The 18,208-nt window shown below is 39.1% G+C and overlaps 1 protein-coding gene across 1 annotated transcript in view; it reads right to left on the bottom strand.

Annotated features, from left to right (window-relative positions):
• Positions 1-15,582, bottom strand: part of lamb1a (laminin, beta 1a) — a 75,977-nt gene extending 60,395 nt beyond the window's left edge. The window contains exons 1-3 of the mRNA XM_077515493.1: positions 15,486-15,582; positions 13,230-13,444; positions 4,335-4,473 (exon numbers count right to left, since the gene is read on the bottom strand). Coding sequence (XP_077371619.1) covers positions 4,335-4,473; positions 13,230-13,444; positions 15,486-15,516 — 385 coding nt within the window. The 5' untranslated portion in view covers positions 15,517-15,582. The remainder of the gene's footprint in view (positions 1-4,334; positions 4,474-13,229; positions 13,445-15,485) is intronic.
• Positions 15,583-18,208: the final 2,626 nt, after the last annotated feature.

The following is an 18,208-nucleotide window of genomic DNA, read 5'->3' as shown; positions in this document are numbered from 1 at the left end:
TTTGAACTGCTGAAACCATCATCTGGTTTCAACTGGAAAAACGCTATGTGATGTTATGTGATGTCAGGACCTGTGTGATGTCAATCTTTACTCCTTTACTTAGTGACAGATATAGTTAAATTAGAAGCAATCAAAACAAATGATATGATACGGTGGAATGAATATCGTAAATTACGGAATTTTGTAACCAAATTAAACAAAAATAAAAAATCTTCATATTATTAAAAAAAAAAAGGATCAATTAAGCTAAATTTGACAGTGCAAAATTATGGAGTGTATTAAATGAACTTATGGGTAGAAATTCTAAGTCAACGCCTACTTTTTTGGAGGGAGATGGAACTTATTTTACTAAACCAGAGGAAATTGCTAATTATTTGAAACAGTTTTTTTAAAATAAAATTCAGAAACTCCAAAATGCCATGGTACTGAGGCAAGATGAAAATATTTCATATAGGTTAATAAGAAATGACATTATGAAGACTAAAAACTGTGTTTTTAAATTTTCTGAAATAACAGAAGATTATGTTAAAAATATATTTCAGTTAAGCAAAGATAAGCCCTGTGGTGTAGACATTATTGAAATTAAATTGTTGAAATTAGTGGCAGATGTGATTTCTTTACCTGTCTCTTACGTAATTAACATTAGTTTTAAAAAGTCTATTTTTCCATCACAGTGGAAAACAGCTAAAATTATTCCTCTGATTAAAAATAATAAAGAACCATTTTCTGGGCAAAATAGTAGACCTATAAGTTTGTTATCTGCTTTAAGTAAAGTTATGGAAAAAGTTGTATATGATCAGATACAGAAATATTTTTCTGAAAATGGATTAAATACTATTTATCAACATGCATATAAAATGGGTCACTCCACAATTACTGCACTTACTCAAATCACTGATTATTAGTTAGAGGAGATAGATAATAAGAAATTAGTTGGCACAATATTCTTAGATTTGAGTGCAGCTTTTGATGTTCTGGATCACAATATTTTATTGAACAAGTTAAATTGTTATGGATTTGAGTTATCTGCGTTAAAGTGGTTAGAAAGTTATATTAATAATAGAGATTATAAGGTTTATTTTAATGGGAGTTACTCTGAACTTGAACAAATGGATTGTGTAGTGCCCAAGGGAAGTTGCTTGGGACCTCCTTTGTTTTCTGTCTTTATTAATGATTTTCCATTGGTGTTGAAGCATGCCACCATGGTGATATACGCAGATGATATTACATTGTATGCTGCTGAACAAACAATAGGTCAACTCAATAATATTTTAAATGAAGAATTAGTTTCAGTCACACATTGGATAAAAGCTAACAAATTGTTTATTAATACTGGAAAAACTAAATGTATGGTTGTTGGTTCAAAATATTTAAAAGTGAAACCTTTGTTACATTTGATTCAGGAAAATGGTGTAATTGAACAAGTGGAAGAAGCAAAGTTATTGGGTGTAGTAGTTGATGCTAATTTATCATGTACAAGTCAAGTCAACTCTGTACTTCAGAAAATGGGAAGGAGTATGGGCACTATTAAATATTGTAAAAAAAATGTATTCCTCAGTGGTCGGTCAAGCAGTTAGTTCAATCTTTGGTACTTTCATATTTGGATTATGCATCAGTGGTGTGGTCAAACACTAGTGAAAGTAATTTACATAAGTTGCAGGTTGCTCAAAATAGAGCAGCAAGAATTGTGTTGGATTGCCCATACCGAACAAATGTGATAATAATGCATGAGAACTTGGCTTGGTTAACAGTTAAATGCAGATTGAGATATTTTTTAATAACGTTTATGAGAAATATTATTTTAACAAAAACGCCAGAAATTATTTATGGCAAAGTCTCTTTTTTTTCAGATCATCATGGTTATGGTACACGTCAGGTTAACGAAGCAAGGTGTGTACTGCCGTCAACAAATCAAAAGCAGCAAACTGTATTTTATTGAGCTATGGTTGCATGGAATTCATTACCTGGATTTTTGTTATTAGAAAATAATAAGATGTTTTAAAAAGTAGTTGAAACTTATTTTGTTTACACAATAATGGATATGACATGAGATTTTTTGAGCATTGGAACAATAAGTTAAAATGTTGGATTTATATACTGTATTATATTTTGGATAATTGAAAACAATTGGAGCATATTTATTTAGTTTGACTGTATTACAATTATGTATTTAATGTCATTTGACTGCATTGATCTTTCTTTTATTTTTATGTTTATTTTGTTGTTTAGTGTATGTATGTGAGAGTAGGTGTGTATATGCCTATATGTTTAGTAGAAATGATTGTAATGAATGTGAAAAGACCCCAGGAAGATTAGCTCCTGAGATGTCAGGAGCTAATGGGGTTCTTAATAAATGAAATGAAACGAAACAGCCAATCAGATCGATTCACTGTCTCTAGTAGCATTCTGAGAAGTGTTTGTGTTTGCCGGATTATTGCTTTCTGTCCCTCTGTGCAACTCACCTCAATCTCACCTAGTCAAGTTTTTTCTACGCCTCTCAATGTGAATAAATAGTTAAAACCTTATTTATGTCTGCGCTTTGGGATCCAACCTCCAGCACATGAAAGATTTCCCACTATTTACTTCAGTAAAAAGGCACAGAAAGCTGAAGGTGAAGAAGAGTTTAGCATTTCAGCACAATAGTGCAGTTCACTTTGCTTCACTGTAGATTAATAGGGCCTGATTTCCTCATTTTCTCATTCATGCCAGAGTTCAATTTTTGTCTCATCAGACCACAGAATTTTGTCTCTATTGATCCGAAAGTCCCTCAGGTTCCCTTAGGCAAACTCCAGGCAGGCTGTCCTTAACTAAACTTGTCTTTTTACTAGTGTTGTTCCGATACCAATACTGGTATCGGCAGAGGCGCTGATACTGCATTAAAACAGTGATATCGATATTGGTGACTACTCACAAATAACATGCCAATACCATTAATTCCAACACTAATATAGGATTTTGGATGCAGCATCTTGTGTCTTGCTCGTGCACGACATTCACTGATATGTGACATGCTAACTGCTTGCCGATCTAAGATATCCTATTGGCCCTTGAATGCTCTGAACCAATGGCAGGACAGCTTTTTCATGTTGAGGAAAAAAAAAACCCATAGGTATTGGTATAGTATTTGTCTCGGCCAATACTGCAAAGCTGGGTATCGGAATCGGTATCGGGGGCTAAAAAACGGTATCGGAACAACACTACTTACTACCATACAAGCTAGAAGGAAGATTACTGCAGAGCTACAGTAGTTGTCCTTCTGGAAATATCTTCTCTTTCCACAGAGGGATGCTGGAGCTCTGACAGAGGGACCTTGGGCTACTTGGTCACCTCTCTGAACAAGAGACCCCAAGTGCTGAGTTTAGATAGGTGGTAAGCTCTAGAAAGAATATTTGATTGATTAATTTTCTTTCTGCAGCCTTCCTCACATCTGTACCTTGTGGCAGTCTATTGACAGTTCTTATGTCTACATGCTCAGTTTGTGCCCTTTCATGCACTGTTAACTGTAATAATAATAATAATAATAATAATAATAATAATAATAATAAAAACTTTATTTGTGTAGCGCCTTTAAAAACAAGGTGCTTTGACAACCCAATGAATAAAACTCCAGATCATAAAATTATAAAACAAAATACACAAATCCTTAAATACATATAAACATGCGCACATAAACAAATAAGAAGTTGGGAAACCCAAAGGCAGGGATAATTCGAGGCAATACAAAATTCCACAACCCAGCTGAGGCCAGGAGGTGGTATAGTGCAAGCAATGTAAAATGTATAATTCCAAAATAATAAAATAATGTCCATAAAAAACAAATCAAAGTGGGGTTTTTTTTCAAAAAATAAAGTAAAATCAATAAAAGAAGAAAATAAAAGTTAAATAAGAACCACATGATTGAATGTAGGACTTTATATAAACAATACGCCTGTAGAATTTGAAGGTTTAAAAAAAAAAAAGAATTTAACCAATTTGGAATAAGCCTGTCATAAAATGTGAAGTAAAAACAAAGAATAAGGGGTAGGACGAGATAGGTTTTCAAATTCTTCCTACTCCCTTTGAACACGTAAATTGTCATTAATGATTGTATGTTTCTTCCTTATTTTAAATGTTGTTTTCTGCTACTTGTCTATGTTAATATGTTTATAAGTTCAATAAACAAACAAAACAAATGTGAAGTTCTGTGAATACTTTCCAGATGGATGCACTTGAACTGTTTGCACTCAACTGAACTGAATGGTCAACTAAAACGCCTGCATCTATAGGTTAAACATGAAACAACATGGGTAACTAGTGTTGACCTTTGACCTTTCATTGTTGCTGTTTTTCCTCACCATTCTCAGATTGCCACCAGGTCTTCAGTCTGTTCGGAGCAAATGTGGTAACGACATTCTCAATGCGATGGCTCCCCGTCTGATTGGCTGCTTCACTGTAGGGGGTCGCTGAGTCACACACGAAACATTTTTTTTCCTCCTGACATAAGAAAAAGAACGAGGAAGAGTGGGACAGAAAGAGAAAAGGCAAATAGAGCTTTATGAAGGGTGGAATTCCTCAGATTCTTGTCTTCCTGCTGTTTTTATCGGATGAGTTCAGAGGAGATACATGACATGATCCTGACCAAAGTTCAGCATTAGGTGAAACCAAACAAAAAACAGAAGAGACGTTTTCATCTATAATGAAGAGAATTTGACAAAGTAGCTATGCAGCCTTAAGAAAACTTGTCAGAGAGGTAACGCTTCACTTTGCTAATAAATAGTCCAGAGCCAGACTGACCAAGTTCTAGTATGATGGGCCAATTGGATGCATCAAGATAATGAGAGAGACTAATGGAGTGATACACCCATATTACTTAGTACCAAACTACAGGCCTGTAGAAGTTGTGATGTGTGCCTTCTTCACTTGGTTTCGTATAGGTCAGTATTGCGTTTGTGCAACGAACAGTATCACCGCACTTCAGCAACCATCTTTCTCAAGGCTAAATGAGGATATACAGGTATTATTAGCAGCTAGGGATGTCACGATAACAATATCGTGATATTGTGATACCAAAACTGCCACAATATATCGTCGTCATCATGTCACAATATTAAAAGCAGCACATCCGTTCAAAAAGTCGGGTTGATTTCCACTTGTGCAGTTCTAGTGGCTAGTTTTTTGTTTTTTGTTTTTTACTGCAGTTTAATTTTCACAAGGCAATTCTTTGGCCCTTCTATGTGAAAAATCATGCTCATGGTCAGATGAGCGTAATATGCTTGTGAACAGAGTCCATATGTGGAGGAACTCAATGTCGGCTTGTATTAGAAAGTGCCTCAATATATATATATATATGACACGACGAGGAGAGGTAGGACTCAGACGCAGGATAAAGGTAGGCCACAAAGGCAGCAGGTTTATTTCCGGCCAACAGCTGTCTACTCTCAACTTGAGAGTAGAAAGGGGAATCAAAAAGTGGAGAACTAAAAACGCTCCACTGGGGAGGAAAAAACAGGCAAAAGGTACAGGGGACAACAAAAGGCGCTCCGCTAGGGAGGAAACAAGGCTCAAGGCACAAGGGGTAACTAAGGGCGCTCCGCTGTGGAGAATAAGGCACAAAAATAAGGCAAAACAACAAGGCAACAGGAACAAGGACTCGAGGACTGTGGGACGCTTCCATGCACTGACTGTGACACTTCGGCCCTGAGGGTAGAATGTGGGTGGCTTTTATTGTCAGTCTGATTGGTGGCAGGTGTTCGTAATCATGGGCGGGGACCGGTGATTATGGAGCGGCAGGAAGGGTAAGTGACCTGGAGTGATAGGAGAGTAAGGATTTTCACAATAATACAGGAAACATGGATAACAAAATAAAAGCATGGCCTGTCACGCAGGTGGCGGCGTGACAGTACCCCCCCCTCAATGGCCGGCTCCTGACGGCCATCCGACCCATAGAGTCCAAAAACAAGGGCGGGCGGAAGGGGGCACGGAGGTGGGAACACGGCCCACCCCTCCGTCCCAGACAAAAGGGCAGTCCAGGAGGGCGACCATGAAGCCAGACAAGGGGCCGTTCAGGATGTTCCCGATAGAAGAGTCCGCGGGCGGACTTGACGTGGCGTGGCAAGCTTGGCAGACTTGACGAGGCGTAGCAGGCTTGGCAAACGTGGCAGAATTGGCGTGACAGGCTTGGCAGACTTGGCGAAACGTGGCAGAATTGGCGTGACAGGCTTGGCAGACTTGGCGAAACGTGGCAGAATTGGCGTGACAGGCTTGGCAGACTTGGCGAAACGTGGCAGAATTGGCGTGACAGGCTTGGCAGACTTGGCGAAACGTGGCAGAATTGGCGTGACAGGCTTGGCAGATGTGGCAGGCTTGGCGTGGCAGGCGTGGCAGACATGACGAGGCGTGGCAGGCTTGGCGTGGCCGGCTTTGGCGTGGACGGCTTTGGCGTGGACGGCTTTGGCGTGGACGGCTTTGGCTTGGTCGGCTTTGGCTTGGTCGGCTTTGGCTTGGTCGGCGTGATGCAGAGACTTGGCGTGACCTGATGCAGAGACTTGGCGTGACATGATGCAGAGACTTGGTGTGGCTCAGGGTCTTGGAGATGCGCCCGGCGAGACTCGGGGGCTTGAGGCGGTGACTGGCGAGGTTCAGGAGCGAGAGACTCAAGGGCGACCAGGTTGACTGCGGCTGAGGATGCACTGGTCGCTGATTGGTCCAAAACGTGATCCCTACAATCTTTTCCCCAATCCAGTATATTCCCGGAGTTCCAGTCAATTCGGGGGTTGTGTTGACGTAGCCAAGGGTGTCCCAGAACCAAAGTGGGTGACGAAGCTTGGATTACGTGGAAACGGAGATTTTCGATATGTTGTCCAATTCGTACTTCCAGGGGTTCGGTGATGTGGGTGATGCTGAAGAGCTCCTTGCCATTCAGGGCTCTGGCCTGGATGATCCGGGGAAGGGGTTCGGTGGTGGCTCGTACTTGCTTAACGAGGCCCCAGTCCATGAGGCTCTCGTCGGAACCGGAGTCGATGAGTGCTGGCATGTCAATGGTCATAGCATGGTGGCGTATCTGGGCTTGCGTGATTCTTTGTGTCTTAGCAGGTCGGGGTGACGAGGAACTCACCGGTGCACCTCTTTTCATGGTGCAAGTTCCCACCAGATGACCAAGTTCACCACAGTAGAAACAGCGGCCTTCTTGGCGGCGACGCTGTCGCTCCTCGGTGGTTAACTGGGCCCGACCAAGCTGCATGGGTTCCTCCTCGACGTTAGGCACTTCCCTTGGCGCTGGTCGGGGAGGCATGATGAGCTGTGGCATTTCTGTTTCCATTGGCAGTGAAAAGGGGGTTGGTTCCACCCTTCTATGGTGCCCGCTGGACTTGGTCAACTCTCGTCGGCGATGATCAGCACGAATCGCTAGGGAGATCAGAGCATCCAAGTTGGTTGGAAGGTCCACGGGAATCAGGAGTTCTTGTATGGCGGGTGAGAGTCCTTTCAGAAAGTGGTCCTGTAACGCTGTGGAGTTCCAGCCACTGTTTGTGGCCAAGGTGCGAAAGCGGATTGCGTAATCGCTGACGGGTTCTTTGCCTTGTTGGAGCCGGCTCAATGCTCGTGCCTTCTCTCGGTCATTGTTGTCGGGATCAAAGACCTGGCGCAAGGCGGCTTGAAAATCCTGTACATTTTGGCAGACCGGGGAGCCCCTGGCCCATTCCGCGGTTGCCCAGGTCTTGGCTCGTCCAGTCAGGTGGGACACCATGAAGGCTACCCGGGACCGAGCTGTGGAAAATGCCTGTGGTGAGTGTTCAAAATGGATGTCACACTCCGTGAGAAAAGTCTGACATTGTCCAGGTTCACCGGAGTATCGTTCTGGGGAGGCCAGTCTCAATCCTACCCCGGTGAATGACGTGGTCGGGACAGAGAGTTCGGGGAGGGGTAGCTGTCCGGTGGAGGCTGGAGCTCGACGCCGCGATTGGCTCACCAGTCCTTGGACCTGGCTCGACAGCTCCTTCAGCTCCGAAATCACGGCTTGCTGAACCTTTTCCTGGTTGGCAAGCCGGAGCTCAAGGCTCTGCAGCGCAGCCTCGACCTTTCCTGCTGGGTCCATGCTGGCCGAAGTGTACTGACACGACGAGGAGAGGTAGGACTCAGACGCAGGATAAAGGTAGGCCACAAAGGCAGCAGGTTTATTTCCGGCCAACAGCTGTCTACTCTCAACTTGAGAGTAGAAAGGGGAATCAAAAAGTGGAGAACTAAAAACGCTCCACTGGGGAGGAAAAAACAGGCAAAAGGTACAGGGGACAACAAAAGGCGCTCCGCTAGGGAGGAAACAAGGCTCAAGGCACAAGGGGTAACTAAGGGCGCTCCGCTGTGGAGAATAAGGCACAAAAATAAGGCAAAACAACAAGGCAACAGGAACAAGGACTCGAGGACTGTGGGACGCTTCCATGCACTGACTGTGACACTTCGGCCCTGAGGGTAGAATGTGGGTGGCTTTTATTGTCAGTCTGATTGGTGGCAGGTGTTCGTAATCATGGGCGGGGACCGGTGATTATGGAGCGGCAGGAAGGGTAAGTGACCTGGAGTGATAGGAGAGTAAGGATTTTCACAATAATACAGGAAACATGGATAACAAAATAAAAGCATGGCCTGTCACGCAGGTGGCGGCGTGACAATATATATATATATATATATATATATATATATATATATATATATATATATATATATATATATATATATATATATATATATATATATATATATATATATATATATATTATATTTATGTTTTTAATAATATTTTTCATTTCTATATTGTACAAAAGCACAATATTGTGTTTTTAGTATGAGCTTTTTATTAATTAATTAATATATTTATTAATTAATATATTTATTTATTTATTTTAAACAATATTGTGACCTTTTCCTTCTATCGCCTACCTCCTGACAATATTATGATAATTATCGTATCGTGACTTTCATATGGTGATATCATCGTATCGTGATGTTTGGATATCGTGACATCCCGATTAGCAGCTTAAACTTACTGTTACTACCCATTGAAAAAACTTCAAACATAAGCCATTAGTGTCTACAAAAAAACATGATATAAGGGGGGAAATATGTTGTGTGTTGTGTAATAGAGTGCAAAGTCTAAGTCTGACCAGCAGAGGACAGCATTCGTGGTCTTACGAGGCGCTCCAAAATAGAAGCTTGCATATAAAGCAAAGAAGAACACATACTATGTGGTGTGAGGACCAACATTATAAACAAACATTATATTTTTGTCTTTAACACATAAGGTAAAGCTTGAAACATCATTTTTTGCCGCACATAATAAAAGTGAAGCAGCGAAAAGTTGACTCTAATTGTCTGTTGTCAATGTCACACGCATTTCTGCCATATTTTATTAAGTGTGCTTACAGCTGATCGCTGTGATCAAATTATCACAATCATATACCGTAATCGCAGACTATCACACTGCACTACTGTATCCTGACTGTTCTATTATCTAAACTTTATTTAATAAAATGGCTGCTGTAATGTGAGGAGTATGACTCGCTTTTGTGTAATACAGTCCTGTAAATGCTGTAAGCTGGCCACCTGCATATTGATGGCGTCGGGCCAAAGCCTTGTACCTCCAAAATCATAACTTATCAGGAGACCCCAAAAACTGCATTTTTTTTTCAACCATTAACATTTCATCACCAAAGAGAACAAGCCATTTTCAACACTTTAGATCGGTCAATAATTTGTCAAATTGACACCCACACATGTGGAGTGACCAAAAGTATAGATTTTGGAAAAGCTACCTGTATGAAATTTGCCAAATTGTGACTTATTAGGTTTCGGCCCGACACCAGCGAAATATATACTATTTCATACTGTGTATATGACCCATAGTTGTCATTATGGGACAGGCACATTAAAGATGACAATGCAAAAAATCCTCACACTCAAATTGTGATTTTTGAGGATAATGGCTCAGACAGCATGAGACAATTTAGTTTGAATCACGGCTTGGACTTTAAAAATTTAATAGAAGCAATGTACTGGGAAACAAAACACATTTTTCCATCATCACACATTTTTATGAAAAGTTCATTCGACTCTGGATGGAAGTAAATCAATTTCATGTTTAGCAAAATGAAGCCACTGTAACCAAACGTCAGTCCCCATAAAAACAATGTAATTTATTTGAAACTTCTGTGTTCATTTCTTTAAGTGATTTGTTTTTCTTGACCGATTAATGTCAGCAAAAAGTTGAGACGGGCGGATGCTTGTTTCACATGCCCGAGCATTGTCAGACAGCAATAGATAACTTTCAGTGAGAAAACTCCGCTGCACAGTGTCCTCAAGCAGCTGGACAAACATCTGTCTCCTGTTATATCAGCACCTCCATATGGGGTGCGCATGTGTGTGTGCGTGTCTGTGTGTGTGTTTGTGTGTTGGGCAAGGGGGGTTATGGTCAACACAGGATGTTCTGCAGACTATAACCCCCCACCCAGAGCCACACACTAAGTAATGCACAACAGGGAGTTTTTTTTCTTACAAACATTCCATTCCACCAGTAGACAGGGGCCCTTCTAACAAAGCCCATCTAGCAAGTCTACTATGATACAGCTTGTATGTATGAATGAAAGCGCAGTGTATTGTATTCCATTTCAATTACTGATAATACATTTTACTTATTGTTTTTTTTTACATTTACTACGACAAAACTAGCAAGAACAATGAATGCCAGTTTGGAAGAAAATGAGGTAGCGGTACAGTAGATGTAAAAACGCACCAAACCCTGTTCAAGCTCAAATGTCGTCAGGTTTTGCAATACAGAAAATGAGACTAAGATCATTTGAAAACATTTTCTATCATTAATGATAAACAGACTGCTTTTTTACGTAGCACTTTTATGGTGCCCAAAGCACTGTACAATGCCTCACATTCACACACAAGTGGCCAACTAGGAGCAAATCAGGGTTCAGTGTCTTGCTCAATGAAACTTTGACATGGTCACCAAGGGTGATGATCGAACCCACAACCTCACAGATGGGATACAACCATTTGACTGAATCATGCCGCCCCTATGTCACCTCTAACTTGGGACGTAACGATAAGCGCAATATCATGATATCGTGACTAAAGCTGGCACAATATTGTCATCGTCATGTTCACGACTTCCTGGGTGGGGTTTGCATGTTCTCCCCGTGCCCGCGTGGGTCTTCTCCGGTCTCCTCCCACATTCCAAAGACATGCATGGCAGGTTAATTGGGTGCTCCAAATTGTCCCTAGGTGTGCTTGTGCGTATGGATGGTTGTTCGTCTCTGTGTGCTGTGTGTTGGCTGGCAACCAGTCCAGGGTGTCCCCTGCCTACTGCCCAGAGCCAGCTGAGATAGGCGCCAGCAACCCCCGCGACCCTTGTGAGGAATAAGCGGTCAAGAAAATGGATGGATGGATGGATGTTCACGATATTTAAATGCAACACATCTGGTAATTTTTTTTTTTTTTTTAAACTCAGGTTCATTTCCATTTGTGCAGTTCTAGCACCCTCTAGTGGCTAGTTTTTGAGTGCAATTTAATTTTCATTAGGGATGTTTTGGCCCTTCTATGTTTAAAGTCTACACTTGTCAGATGAAGGGGAACATAATATGTCTGTGAAGCAAGTCAATATAACAACATAACATAATAATAATTAAACCTAGTCGTAATAATAATAATAATAATAATAATAATGATAATAATAATAATAATAATAATAATAATAATAATAATAATAATAACAATATTGATGTTATGTACAAAAGCACAAAATTGTGCTTTTTTTCTTAATATGACCTCTTTTTTTTTTTTTTTTTTACAATATTGTGACCTTTTTTAAATCTTTTTATTGCCACACGTTATCAAAACATTATCATTCACGTCATCCTTGAAAACGTTCTATTTCATCAGATTTCGTCATCTTTCATTGTAATTTGATACAAGGGCAGCCCATTAAAGAGATACAATGCTGCCATCTGGAGGTCATAGTTAGTGAGTGTTTTTGATTCCACAACCCATTGACCAGACAGTCTGCACTTAGATGTTGCACTGACAATTGATTTAAAAAAAACAAAAAACAAAAACGTATTTGATGTCATTTAGCGTTCATGGCGGCATACATTGTGATTTTATTAATCGTGATTAAATGTTTTTGTCAGTCAAAGAGTTAAATATCACCAACCTTCCCACAATATTGTGATAATTATCATATCGTGAGCTTCATATCGTGATACTGTCGTATCGTGATATTTGGATATCGTTACATCCCTACCTCTAACCTGTGACATTCAATTGAGAGGGAAAGTGTTCACCCTTAATTTCAATGGACCATACAGCCATTTTCACACTGCCCATACTTGTCAAGACCCTGATCATTTTAATGATTTGTCACAATAATAAGAAAACAGAAACATGTCAATGTATCATGTTTCCATGTTACCATGTTTCTATAAATCTCTGGCACTGTTTACATTTTCAAATGATCACTTCCAGTGCTTTAAGTGGGATAAATAAAAATAAGTGTGGGTACTCCCCTTATTTGACTGTTGCCAGGTAAATTAGGTGTTAATGCTTATACTAGCCACTAATGCCGGAGACTTGTGCCTTATCACACAGTGATGGTGTAATTAACTTACTGTTCATTAGTGTTCTAAATTAGTGATTGAATATTATTTTGGGATGGTGTTGTATTGTTGTTGGTCACAACTATGAAATGGCAATAAAAATTGTGAAAAGGAAAGCCAAAATGTCAAATGTACAGTATGTGAGAAAAGTCAAGTCAAGCTAGCCGTCATGGCACTACCTGGGCCAACTTCAAAATAAAAGTCTCCTCCTAATGCTATTAGATTAGTGTCAACTTATTACTTGGCTTTTATTTTGAAGTGAGTGTAGTGCTGATGGCGTGTTCTGTTATTAGCATGTTTGCAGCTTCCTCGGCATGTCTAAGTGATGGCACATACACACACGCTGTTTAGCAGAGGCACAAATAACGGTACGCTGTAAAAAGTCCTGATACGCTAGAGGCTCAAAGTGAGAAGTGCCGGTACTCCGAACCACTGCGTACTGGCCCACTTAAAGCATTCTATAACATTCCTAGAAAAATCACAATGTCCCATCACTGGTGAGCTATCTTTACAACAGGCCTGCAGGCTAACTCATATGGCGCTTGCGGTCTACCTGTGTGCCAACTGGCACATGGTTGCCCCCTGATCTACACGTTTTATTACCTGCAAATGGCTGACAATGCAGAAGGGTTCGGGACGGTTTAGTCCACAGGTGGAGGTGGACGAAAGCTGGTGCGCTCGGCCTATAAGAAGATCTCCCGTTGCTGGGTAACAGCTGCCCTCGGTGCAGACATCACTGAACTCTGGTAGGCTGATTTGATCCTGGCCTTGGCCTACCACAGGCCTAATTTGCTGGGGCAAGGTGAACGCCAGTAGACCTAAGAACAGTAGCCCCAACCCAAGATTGGTCAGTCGAACCAAAAAATGACAAGGGTTTGCTCCTTTAATTTTATGCATGTACGTAAGTGTGTCAATAATAGCGATAGACCGATTATCAGCTGGGCCAATTATCGGTGTCAGCAATTTGACTAATATCGACATCAGCCTTAAAAAAATATAATAAAATAAAATAAAATACAAAAATCTGACGGCCACTAAAAGGTTCATTTGAAACTGTGCTAACACCAGGGAACTATTGATTTAAATGTTCTATTAACTTTATAAGATATGCTGCTGACCCAAGGAACTCTCAGCAGCTTGTATTTAAAATTAAAATAAAGACAAGTGAACGTTGATACATTGAACATTTTATTTTTGAAATTTTTGGAAACTGTATTTAATACGAGGGGTGTGAATAGTCTAGTACCTGACGATTCGATTCGTATCACGATTCATAGGTCACGATTCGATTCGGTACCGATTAATCCCGATACGAAATTATAAGTCCATTGTTGTGATTTTTTTTATTTTTTTTATTTTGAAAATACTAATCAGTAAACTTGTACAGTGTAAGATTTGTATGAAAATGTATTTATTTATCAGAAACTTCAGTCTTATACAGGTTGTAATCTGTTTCATGTTTGAACAGCATTAAAATAAAATATTAAGGCTTAATGTTCCATTAATATAACATTTTCTCATGGTTAAGGTGTGAACCCTAAGACGTTTTGGGAAATATTTTTCCATCAAAAATTGATATTTAAAAATCGATTCGGCCGCCTATTGAATCGATTCGAGAATTGCGCAATGTAATATCGCGATATATCGCCGAATCGATTTTTCTTAACACACCCCTATTTAATACTGTACAAAACTATTCAGGAGTTAAGTTTTCATTTTAACTTTAAGACACGCTGATGACCCTGGGAGCTCCTTGAATTTTTCATTAAAATTTTAAAGCAAATATGTCTATTCTCTAACAAAAAAAAAAGAGCTTCAACATGTTGCTAATCACAAAAATAAACACGTGCTAGACATTTCAACAAAAGTTAAACGATGGAAGGTTTGTATTTTTTACACACCAACATTTTTACTTTTACTGAAAATAATATTGGCTCCAAATATCGATTATCAGCCTCATTGACTGCTAATAATCAATATCTGTATCGGGCTTGTAAAAAACACATTGGCCTATCTCTAGTGTATAATTATTAATAGACAACATAGCGATTACCACATTATAATTATTTTTGATTATTGATTAATCATTTTGACACCTTGTTTATTTTTTAAATTAAAATTCATAACCAGTTTTTTGTGGTTTTGCTCCAGGAAAGCAGACTGATTCTTTGTGTTGAATCAAAATAAGAAATTTGCACACATCTGCTCCTTGGAAAATAATGATCAACACTTTGACCTATTTTCTGATGTTAAGAATGTTCTGATCTATGCATCTTAACCAGTTTATGTTTCTTAATTTTCTGTTCAATTGGAGATAATGCTCTACTTTTAAACAAAGGAAATTGTCATCACATTCATTGATTAATTGACAAACTAATCGTTAGTTGCAGCCCAATTTTAAACAGAGTAATTTCATAGTAAACTTTGACTGATATAATTTTTATTCATAAAAAAAAAAGAAAAGAAAAAAAAAAAGATGAGCTGTGATCGAGATGATTGAACAACATCACATTAATTGGCCGTCATTTGATATTCAGTAATGTGTTAATATGATCACGTTTAGAGGGAAAACATCTCATTACTGTACTGTCCTGATTGCTTTGGCTATTGTGGCTTTGTTTTGTACAAAATCTTTCACAGTTAGTAATTTCACACGCTTATATTTTAATTTCAATTTATTGAGCCAAATAATACAATACAAGATGACAAGGAAGTTTACAGTTATGGTTCTCATTATTTTTAAAACGTGTGTTGTAAGTCAATTTCGGTCAAAAGCAGCAATGCGACGTGTTGAATGTGTTTAGAGTGGCTGGATTCCTTGTAACAGATTTTTAAAAAAATATACTTGAAGTTTCTCACCAAGACGCAGCACGAATTGAACACGCAGCATCTTCTTCTTCCAACAGATGAAAAATCTAACTTCCCAAGTCTGATCGCAACTGAACTCCCCCACATCGCCCCCGCCTTGAGAAAAGTAAAATAACATTAGCCTGACAAGAATCCGGTCAGGCTTTCAAAATAAATTACGTTGTTCAGAATTTTGTGTAAACTCCAACGTGTCGCCCTGACAAAGTTTTGATACCTACTTTTAGATATCAAAATGTGGGTATCTTGTTTTTAAATTTATATTTGTATGTTTTCTCCCCATTTGGATCAACTTTAGTTTTTTGTTTCTGTGGTGTTTATTTTACAACTGATTTTAGAACACACCCCACATTCCTCAATGCCTCGACTCCCATCCCCACAGTAAACCTCAGTAATCTCACCTGCGAGAACAAAGAAAGGGTGCCTATCTGGGTGGGGGATGTTTGAGAATGTGACCCCCCACCTGAACATCTGAAGACTCAGTCAGTACCCGCTGCCTTGCTGTGTAGTGGGTAATTATAATGACTCACAACTTGTAGTGGCCTGCAGAGCAGACCTTTGAAAGTAGAGCAGCTCATCAGTTTGCAAACCAACATAAGGAACACAGCGATCAACAATATGATAAAGCTTTTTAACACTAAATCTTCATCACAGTATCCCCTCATGAGCTCACATTTTATTGTATGATTTGCTTGGAGAAATATAAATATGATTCAGGGTTGGGGTGGGATGGCTGATTGTTTGAGAGCTTCACTAATGATTGAGATACCTTTCAGCACATCAAAGACACCATAACCCGTGCCCCTTCACGACCAATCATAAGACAATTTTGTATTTAATTTCATCTCCCAATTCCAGTTAAGCAGGGCAGTGTGAAAAGGGCTTGAGTCAGTTCTTTTTGAAGTTTATTCGTGACTGCAGTTTTTAAAAACACTTTATACCTTAATGGATCCAAAGCACATACTTTATTTTAGATTTGAAAAATCTCACAACACATCATCACCAAGCAAAACTCTCACAAACAGTCTGTGGGTCATTCCGAACTGAAAAACACGACTAAGTAAACCCCGGGGAGAATCTTCGGAGTGAACCTAATTTTTGTTGTTGTCCAAAACGTCCGTGCGGTAGGATGGTGGTGCATGGGAAATTATCTCCAAAGTGAATGGAATGAGCGGAATGTTGTGAATTTCAAATAGGAACAATAGTGTATTCATGTATAATAATATAGATGTGACATAGTGAATGAATGGGGAATACCTCTATGGAAAACATGAATTGTGGGAAAACTGTGAATGAGAAAAACAATATGTTGAAGTTTAAATGGAGAGAAACAATCAAAACTGTAGAAATTAGATTTAAAAAAACAACAACAATCGTAATCCTTGGGGGGGTTTTGAGGGTATTTTAAGGGTGAAAATGTTACATTTATGGTAAGTGAGAATTTTTGGCATCAATAGGAATAAGCTGAACAGTTTAAATTTAGAACGGTGAAAAAAAAAATGTAGATATTATAGGGGAAACACACACATCGAAATGTTTCTTTTGAACATGGGAGTGGGTTGGCTATGTTGTTTTTGTAAGACACCATAATGTTTTGTTGCATGCTATATAAATAAAGTTGACTTAGACTTGACTTTATTGATCCCTTTGGATGTCCAGCAGCAATGGGGACAGATAATAAAATTAAAAATAATTAAATAAATCAATAAATAAGGTTATTACACCAGAGATTGAATTAATAATAATAATAATAATAATAATAATAATAATAATAATAATAATAATAATAATAATAATAATAATAAGAAGAAGAAGAAGAAAAATAAACTAAAAAATAAAAATTCAAACAATCAATAAATAAGGTTATTACACCGGAGATTGAATTAAATAAATTAAAGTACAGTAAAGTGCCATATTTGTGAAGTGAAGTGCACGCTACACCCTCCTCCGCCCCAGTGAGGAGTTGTAGAGTACAATGGCACAGTGGACAAAGGAGTTCTTTAGTCTGTTGGTCCAGCACTTGGAGAGCGTCAGCCTTCTACTGAACAGGCTCCTCTGACTGCTGATGACAGTGTGCAGAGGGTGGCTGGTATTGTCCATAATATCCAGCAGTTTGTCCAGAGTCCTCTTCTCTGCCACTGTCACCAGAGAGTCTAGCTTCATGCCGACCACAGAGCCGGCCCGCGTGATAAGCTTGTCCAGTCTGTGGAAGTCCTTCTTGGATATGCTGCCGCCCCAGTGTTGCCAGAGTTACCTTGAAAAAGTAACTTAGTTACTTTACTGATTACTTGGTTTTAAAAGTAACTAAATTGCGTTACTGATTACTTGATTTTAAAAGTAACTACGTTAGATTAAAAGTTACTTTTTTAGTTACTTTCAGCAGCTGATAACACCATCTCAACATAAAAAATAATGTGGTAGAAACGGAGTTCCAAATACTTTATTGAAAGTGCATTTTTAACATGAAAATAAAGTATTTTTTTATGAAAAACAAAATAGGCAGTCTCTCTTGACTTCTTGTAACGTAAATACTTTTTATAAAACAAAAAATAAAAATCTATCCAGGTTGAAAATGAAAATCAACTTAATTCCTCTATTGTTTGTTCCACTATTCCAGTGTGTACACTTGAGTCGACTCATGCATGCTGAAAACGTGACTTGTCTGACGTCACTCCCCCTGGCGAGAGGGCGGAGACGACCTCATCCCATATGCTTCA

Source organism: Festucalex cinctus, chromosome 3, assembly GCF_051991245.1.
Source record: "Festucalex cinctus isolate MCC-2025b chromosome 3, RoL_Fcin_1.0, whole genome shotgun sequence".
NCBI classification, from domain to species: Eukaryota; Metazoa; Chordata; class Actinopteri; order Syngnathiformes; family Syngnathidae; genus Festucalex; species Festucalex cinctus.
The sequence above is the reverse complement of the archived record's forward strand: the minus strand, read 5'-3'. Positions and strand labels throughout refer to the sequence as shown.